The sequence below is a fragment of the Carassius carassius genome, chromosome 1 (assembly GCF_963082965.1).
Source record: "Carassius carassius chromosome 1, fCarCar2.1, whole genome shotgun sequence".
Lineage (NCBI taxonomy): Eukaryota > Metazoa > Chordata > Actinopteri > Cypriniformes > Cyprinidae > Carassius > Carassius carassius.
In genome coordinates this window covers 2,456,997-2,466,353 of record NC_081755.1, presented here as the reverse complement: position 1 = coordinate 2,466,353, position 9,357 = coordinate 2,456,997, and the positions used below count along the sequence as shown (strand labels likewise).

The 9,357-nt window shown below is 43.6% G+C and overlaps 1 protein-coding gene across 2 annotated transcripts in view; it reads left to right on the top strand.

Annotated features, from left to right (window-relative positions):
• The first annotated feature begins 220 nt into the window (after window positions 1-220).
• The window catches only part of LOC132139731 (fucolectin-like), a 36,313-nt gene continuing 27,176 nt past the window's right edge, over window positions 221-9,357 (top strand). The window contains exons 1-3 of one of the 2 annotated variants that reach the window (XM_059548352.1): window positions 221-385; window positions 704-739; window positions 913-1,168. In XM_059548352.1, coding sequence (XP_059404335.1) covers window positions 343-385; window positions 704-739; window positions 913-1,168 — 335 coding nt within the window. In that variant the 5' untranslated portion in view covers window positions 221-342. The remainder of the gene's footprint in view (window positions 386-703; window positions 740-912; window positions 1,169-9,357) is intronic. The other variant, XM_059548345.1, reaches the window with a different exon arrangement.

Genomic DNA, 9,357 nt, shown 5'->3' with positions numbered 1-9,357 from the left:
TGTCAACATGAAATTCATTCTTTAAATTGCTTTGTCAGAGAATGTACCATTTTAATAGCATTGACATTTTGATATCATAAATCACTGAAGTTACAAATGATCATTATTTTCAGTGAAAAGGAGTTCACTTTTTTTGTTGTTAAAATATGTTTAAGAAAATAATAAGTGTTTTTTTTATTTATGTATTTGTGTGAGTGTGTAAACAAGTTTGAAAGAAATAAAAGTGGGAGGAGAACTAAGATCATGTGACTCTGATGTAACTTGAACTAATATATTTCTCCCAGGAACAACATTTGTTCAAAGCTCCTCAAACAAGCAGAAATAATCTTTAATCGTCCTGAAATGAACATGAGAGTTTTCTACAAGAGTCTGTTGTCTTTACTGGGTAAGTAAAACATACAATCATATCTCATATCTTAATGACCTACAGTCTGTTTTCAGCTTCATCTTTCATAGAAAACACTTAATAGACACAGACCCTAAATTATACTTGAATGTGTTGTTCATGTTATCTAAACACCCTGAAACAAAATCATTTTGTTTGAGAAGCTAAATTATACAAGATACTAATACATGTTTTAGTGATTATACTAATTTTTACCCAATAATAAAAAAAAACCCACAAAATATATGTTTACACTCATAAGATCAATCAATTTAAGTTGCTAAATAATAAGCATCATCCTGTGTTTCTCATTCTAAGGTTTTTTCTCAGTTCAGATGAAAGCAGATACAGAAGGTGAGATTTGTGAAATTAAACACTACTGCATCTTTTTTTAGTGAGTTTGTGCTGCTGTGAAATATTTTCAGTCATGTTGAAAACCAATTAACTTAAATATTACAATCATGTATAGCCCTGCTTGGCTAAAGAATTGTAATTGTTAGTAAGTTTTTCTCTTGAATGTATTCCAGTGAACGTAGCAAGATGGGGAACAGCTGTTCAGTCAACAACATTTTATGGCTGGTATGCCCAAAGGGCTGTGGATGGGTCGGGCTATTTCTGTTCTCGTACAAATGAACAAACTGACCCATGGTGGAAGCTGGATCTGAAGAACATGTACACTGTGAACAGAGTGACCATCACTAACAGATTAATGTGCTGTGTAAACTGGATAAACGGGGCAGAGATTCGGATTGGAAACGATTCTTCGGTTTTAGGCAACCCAGTGTGAGTCTCTCTGATATATTCTTACATGCAGATTTTGGACAGTTGGTATCTTCATGCATACATATGTATATGTGTGTGTGCTTCATTAATGGACTATTTGCAGGTGTTTAGACTATGTTAAGATTGCTATTTGAAATTCAGTAATTGAGTGGGATGTCGATTCAGTGAAGGATTTTTCTTACTGATTCTAACTGGTCACACTCGTTTTTTTATAATTTGTTATAATTTGTTCCTGAATCAGACTAGGCTTGTGCGTTTTTTTATTTAAAAGAAGCAGATCAGGTCAATTATTATTGTATTTTTATTTCTTTCTCACGTCACACAGGCAATTCACTTAGCAATACGCCTCCTGTGATCACATTGTCGCAGAGCCAGCAAGTCTCACGCAATTTATACTTTTCTCACCCTCTCAAGCCAACTCAACTGATATTTCTAGGGAATGCAAATATCTTTGCGAAAGAACACAAAGTTTCTTGAGGGAACACAAAAGTTTTGTGAGAGAACGCAAAACATGTGAAAAATATGTTTTCCTTCCATCCCACTTTTTTTCTACTACCATGTCCGTCTCCGTACATTTGTGTTTGCGCTTGGAAGTTGCAGAGAGCTTTTATTTACAATGTGTTTTCGTAGCCAATCACAGACATCTGTTGATTTCCTAAACACCTGTGATTAGCCATTGCATTCACTTACCTCTAAATGCCAGATTTTTTTTCTCCTGCACACGTGCGAAACCTCTCACTGTAATGCAATGTAAATAAGAGATTCATTGATTGACATTGGCCTTTTTAAAGCAAGGGCAATCTGTGCATTTTCTAGGCTAAATATAATTTGAACATATATATAACAGTTCATTAAGAAATTAATATTGTGCTATTTTAGACACAATGTTGTCTGTTTTGCTCAATTTTGCCAACCAGAAGATAAAGACAAATCATAACTGATCATTCCCGAGCAAGCAACAGCGGCATTTCATTTCTTAATCCACGTTTTTAACGAACTGGGTGAACCATTTGGCACATTGAACCATTGGCCATAGTCACGTTGGCTTTGAAGTGGCGCTGCACAGACCGATCAGTGTGTGACATATATGATATATATCATATCACCTTTATTTATATAGCACTTTAAACAAAAATTATTGCGTCAAAGCAACTGAACAACATTGCAAATATTGAGACTCATGACATGAGACTCCTGCAAATATTTTTATGAGACTATGTCTACACCCCCCACCCCCCAAATATATATATAAAAAATATTTACCAACAGTATTGAAGGCTTCTACAAACTATTTCAGTAAACATACCACTGCATAGTTTTTTTTCAATTATAAAACACTAGACAGAAATTTCATCATATAAGTAATTTATTTGAGCACTAGAAAAATACAATAAGAATAATTTAAGAAAAATAAGAATAAGAAAAATAAAAAAAGATTTAACTTTGCATGCCAATTGCAGAAAATCCTGAGATTGCTAGAAATGCAGCATTTACAATGAATTACGATGCAAAAAAGTGCTGATGTGCTGATGGTCACTTATACAGATGGTAATAACACAAAATGCACCATAAAGTAAATAATCCACTCTCTCTATTCATATAGACGCGTTCACTTTGATAGCCGTGATCATTCAGTAATAGCAAGCTGATTTGGGCTGATTTGCATTCAAACAGATTGTAATCGTGCAGATACATTCACATTCAACATAAAACACACTCTCACATATATAAAAACTGTTGAAAAATAAAAGAAACAAAGAAAAAGGCGATCGCTATAAATTCCGCCTCTATCAGCTGACAGGTGCGTCAGAGCGCGTCACGAGGGAGCGCCAAAATTCAAATATACTATCTTTCGCCTATCATTTGTTCATTTTTTTTTTTTCCGCTGGATTGTCTCATTCTGTTTGTGACACTGTACGCTGCAAAACCATGCCATTTTTTTACTAACAAGTCGCAGTTTCAGAGCGTGAGTTATTCCATAACGGACACAAACAGTTCTGTCGGTGAAGAATTAGGATCCATATTACAACGTTATTGCTTCATTGGAACAAACGTGCTCCATGAGATGTCGTTCAGTGGACCCTTGCCTGTCTAACTAAACCGGGATTTACAGCTGTGGATGTGTTTATGTCTTGTTATTACGATGAATCTGGTATGTACAGTGTTTCCATTGTTCATGTTTTTATGTGTACTGCTTACACAAATGTAGCATATATAAGCTTTCCATTGAAAAACAGCGATCTGTCGTCGTTGCTTTAGGCTTAGTTTAATGACGTGGGAAAGGAGTGGCAGGAAGCAAGTGCGAGTTAACAATATTTTATAATCAATGATATAGTACTTAAAGAAAAGACAAGGATGACACTGAAGGGAATAGACAATTCAGGATGATGCAAGTGGGTGAAGGATCCGGATGGGGTAGATGAGTTGGCAGCAGGAGAGGGTGACACAGGAACTGCGGGGAAGTGAGCCGAAGGTAAGTGATGATGCTTGTTGGTGATGTGCGAAGAGTGGACGGGGTTCCGGGGAGACACGGAAATCCAACGCAGAAACACACAAGAAATCAAACATCAGAATACGTACATGAAACAACGCTCTCACAAACACAAGACGCTAGACAGGCCAATATATAGGGATGAGTAATGAGTGACAGCTGTTGCTGATAACAATTAGCGGAAATGCCCACAAGAACAATCAGTGCTGACGCATAACACACAGACTTCACCCACATAGTGAAAAACCCTGAGATCACGGTGTTCCCAGAAGGGCCTACCTGCTGATTGTAATCATCAATAAGGGAGTGATCCAGTATGTCCCTAGCAGGTACCCAACTCCTCTCCTCCGGAACGTAACCTTCCCAGTCCACCAAGTACTGGAATCCTCGTCCCCTCCGTCTCGAGTCCAGAACCCGATTTACCTAATAAGTTGGCTCCCCATCTACGAGACGCGACGGTGGGGGAACTGGGGTAGGCGGATTAATACGTGAATAAAACATGGGTTTAATTTTGGACACATGGAAGGCGGGATGAATCCTCCTGTACGCTGGAGTTAGTTTGAGGCGGACGGTCACCGGACTAATGATCTTGGTGACAGGAAATGGGCCAATAAATTTTGGAGTTAATTTATTAGAAACAAAGCGAAGCAGAATGTTGTTTGTAGAAAGCCACACTTTTTGACCCAGGACGTATACGGGAGGCTTCGACCTTAGTGCGTTCCCTCATCTGGAGCAGAGTCTCGCAGGCTCTGGTCCAGGTGCGGTGGCACCTCTGGACAAACACGTGAGCAGAGGGGACCGCGACTTCAGACTCCAGACTAGGAAAACCGGTGGCTGGTAACCTAAGGTACACTGAAACGGAGAGAAGCCGGTGGCTGACACTGGTAATGAGTTGTGAGCGTACTCCACCATAGAGTTGTTGGCTCCAGGAAGAAGGATTCTTGGAGACTAAACATCGCAACGTTCTCTCTAAATCTTGGTTGGCTCGCTCAAACTGCCCGTTACTCTGGGGATGATAACCCGAAGACAGACTAACCGTCACTCCTTACAATTTGCAAAACTCTATCAAAAATCTGGATATAAACTGGGATCCCCTGTCAGAAACCACGTCTACCGGGAGGCCATGTAACCGAAAGACATGATCAATGACAGTGATCGCTGTCTCCTTGGCTGTAGGTAATTTGGGCAAGGAAATGAAATGTGCCGTCTTCGAGAACCGGTCCACTATGGTCAAAACGACCGTCATGCCATTAGAGGGTGGGATGGCGGTAACAAAATCTAGAGCGATATGTGACTAGGGTCTCAAAGGGACAGACAGCGGATGACAGAAGCCCATCTGGAGGTCGGTTAGATGACTTACCACTGGCGCAAACTGATCAAGCCAAAACAAAATCGTGGACGTTGCGAGCCATAAGTGGCCACCAGAATCATTGCTTAACTAAACCCTTGGTTGGGCTTATCCCTGGATGACAAGCAACATTAGAGCAGTGACCCCACTGAATAACCTTGGACCGTAACTCTTTCGGCACAAATAAATGATTCGGTGGGCGGAGGCGTTACCCCTTTTAAGGCCGTCTTGATCTTCGATTCGACCCCCCATATGAGTGCTGAGGTGACTATTTTCTCAGGTAAAATACATTTGGGAGTCACCGGGCGTTCGGAAGGATCAAAAAGACGTGACAAAGAATCGGGTTTAACATTTTTGGAACCCGGGCGGTACGACAGAGCAAAATCAAAGCGGCCGGAAAAAGTGCCCACCGAGCCTGCCTGGAATTGAGTCTTTTGGCAGTTCTAATGTACTCTAAATTCTTATGATCGGTCCAAACAATGAAAGGTACCCCTGACCCTTCCAACCAGTGACGCCACTCCTTTAAAGCTAATTTGACAGCCAACAATTCTCTGTTACCAATGTCATAATTGTGTTCAGCAGGAGATAAATGATGTGAGAAAAACGCGCAGGGATGCAACTTATCGTCTGAGGCAGCACATTGGGAAAGAACTGCACCTACTCCCACCTCTGATGTGTCGACCTCCACCACGAACTGCCGTGTGGGATCAGGGGCTACTAGGATGGGAGCCGAAATGAAGCGACTCTTGAGGTTGGTAAATGTGGTTTCGGCTGCACTAGACCACCTGAACGGAGTACTGGGGGAGGTCAAGGCGGTCAGAGGTGAGACTAGTTGGCTGAAATTACGAATGAAACGTCGATAAAAATTGGCGAACCCCAGAAACCGCTGTAGGGCCTTACGGGAATCTGGACTTGGCCAATCTACCACAGCCTTAACTTTGTCAGGATCCATACGTATTCCCTCGGACGAGACGATATACCCTAGGAAGGGAACAGACTGTGCATGGAATACGCATTTCTCCGCCTTGACAAAAAGACCATTCTCTAGTAATCTCTGGAGCACTTGTCTGACGTGTTGCACATGTTCCTGGAGAGATGAAGAAAAAATCAGTATGTCATCCAGGTAAACATATATAAACTGATCTACCATGTCTCTCAACACGTCATTGACGAGTGCTTGGAAAACCCCTGGCGAGTTGGAGAGCCCGAACGGCATCACCAAATATTCAAAGTGCCCTCTAGGAGTGTTAAAGGCGGTTTTCCATTCATCCCCCTTCCTGATGCGGACCAAATAATAAGCACTATGTAAATTCAATTTTGTGAATATGGATGCTCCCTGTAACCTCTCGAAAGCTGAAGACATCAACGACAAAGGATAGGTATTCTTTATTGTGATGTTGTTCAGCTCTCGGTAGTCAATACAAGGTCGCAGAGAACCATCCTTCTTATCCACAAAAAAGAATCCCGCCCCCGCTGGAGAAGAGAAAGGGCGGATGAACCTCGATGCCAAGGAATCAGAAATTTATTTCTTCATGGCCTCCCTCTCCGGAATATAAAGAGAGTAGAGTTTGCCCTTAGGCGGAGACTTACCTGGAACTAAGTCTATAGCACAGTCATAGGGACGATGCGGAGGAAGAGAAGCAGCACGGGACTTACTGAACACCTCCTTCAGGTCCAAGTACTCTGTGGGCACGTTTAATAACACCATGGTCTCCTCCTGGAAGACAGAAACAGGCACAACAGGACACGCAGAAACCAGACAAGACCCATGACAACTTTCACTCCACAAAGTGACTGTGTTGGAACCCCAATCCACTCGTGGATTGTGTTTGACCAACCAGGGGTGACCTAAAACAATGGGAGCGACAGGGGAGTCCATGAGGAAAAAGGATATGGTTTCGGTGTGGTTTCCAGAGGTGAGCAGAGTTATAGGTTCCATGTTGTGAGTGACGTGGGGCTGTTCCTGGCCATTGATTGCGGTGACATGGATAGGACGAGACACGGGAAGGACAGGAAGGTTCAGGTGACGTGCAAGGACAGTGTCAATGAAATTACCTTCGGCTCCAGAGTCCAGAAGGGTGTGACAGTCATGAGTATGGTTCTCCCTCCGCAGTTTCACCGGAAGGAGAGTCGAAGATGTAGTTGAGGACTTCCCAGCGGAGATCCCACCCGATAGTAGCCTCAAACTTACTACCGGGGCTGGCACTTTTACAGGGCATGAATGAAGGGAATGACCCGAGCCACCGCTATACAAACACAGTCCCTGGGACCTCCGCCTCTCTCTCTCCTTCCGGGATAGTCGAGCTCTACCCACCTGCATGGGCTCATGATCGTAGATGGGACCGACCATGTTCTCTCGACTCGAGTGGCCCCGTTCCTGAGAGACGTGAAGGCGTGATTGGATTGATGAACACGGTCGGCCAGCCCATGCAGGAATCGATCCCACTGCGCCTCCTCGTTCCACTGGCACACGGCCGCCAGTGTGCAGAATTGGATGGAGTAATTCGCCACCGACGATTTCCCTTGTCGGAGCTCCGACAGTTGGTGAGCGGCCTCCCTGCCGGCCGCGGCTCGATCAAATACTCTTTTGATCTCTTCGGAGAGGGCGTGGAATGATGTGCAACACGGATGACGATTCTCCCACACCGCCATCGCCCATAAGGCGGCCCTGCCAGAGAGTAAAGTGAGAGCAAACGCGACCTTGGACTCTTCCTGTGGCGAAGGTGCGGGGCTGCAATGCAAAGTGCATGGAACATTTGTGCATGGAACATTTGTTAAGGAAAGTCTTGCAAAAGTTAGGCTCACCAGAGTAACTCTCTGGCGCCGGAAGTCGCGGCTCTGGCTGGAAGTGGTCCTGGGAAACCTCCCGGGGGATGGGCGGTGCAGGCGGTGCGCTTGGATTGCGCCTCCGATGTTCACAATGCTCTCCTGTTGCTGATCCATGCAGTTGACGCTGTGGTGGATGAATTCTGAGAGTGAAGTGGTGCTCGCTGCTTCCATGTTGGTGAGAGCGTTCTGTAATGACTGGGTGAAAGGAGTGGCAGGAAGCAAGTGCGAGTAAACAATATTTAATAATCAATGATATAGTACATAAAGAAAAGACAAGGATGACACTGAACGGAATACACAATTCAGGATGATGCAAGTGGGTGAAGGATCCGGATGGTGGAGATGAGTTGGCAGCAGGAGAGGGTGACACAGGAACTGCGGCGAAGCGAGCTGAAGGTAAGTGATGATGCTTGTTGGTGATGTGCGAAGAGTGGACGGGGTTCCGGGGAGACACGGAAATCCAACACAGAAACACACAAGAAAGCAAACATCAGACTACGTACATGAAACAACGCTCTCACAAACACAAGACGCTAGACAGGCCAATATATAGGGATGAGTAATGAGTGACAGCTGCTGCTGATAACAATTAGCGGAGACGCCCACAAGAACAATCACGTTGACGCGTAACACACAAACTTCACCCACATAGTGAAAAACCCGAGATCACAGTTTACCAACCGTAACACTAAGATCTTTATAATGATAAAAATTTTGGCAAGATTACATTTTTCCCGTTTTATTTAATCTATTCATAAACATTGACACGTGCAAGTGAGGGGCATTGAGGACACCCGCGTCAGGGTGCTGGCTAACAGGTTAAATAGTATCTGTCCAGTCATTTGCAATCAAGTCAATGATATCGCTGTAGATGAAGTGACCCCAACTAAGCCAGCCAGAGGTGACAGCAGTAAGGAACCAAAACTCCATCGGTGACAGAATGGAGAAAAAAACCTTTGGAGAAACCAGGCTCATTTGGGGGGCCAGTTCTCCTCTGACCAGATGAAACTAGGAGTTCAATTCCAGGTTCCAGCAAAGTCAGATTGTGCAGAAGAATCATCCGTTTCCTGTGGTCTTGTCCTGGTTGTCGTCTGAGACAGGGTCTTTACAGGGGATCTGTATCTGGGGCTCTAGTTGTCCTGGTCTCCGCTGTCTTTCAGGGCTGTAGAGGTCCTTTCTAGGTGCTGATCCACCATCTGGTCTGGATATGTACTGGATCCGGGTGACTGCAGTGACCCTCTGATCTGGATACAGACTGGATCTGGTAGCTATGGTGACCTCGGAATAAGAGAGAAACAGACTAATAATAGCGTAGATGCCATTCTTCTAATGATGAAGCAAGTACATCGGGTGGTATGGGAAGTGTTCCCGGTTCCGGTTTACCTAATTAATGCAGCCTAAAAATCGTTTAATGGATTTGAATATTAGAAGCACATTAGTGTGTTATGTGTAAGCCAGGTTAAAGAGATGGCTATTTAATCTAGATTTAAACTGCAAGAGTGTGTCTGCCTCCCGAACAAT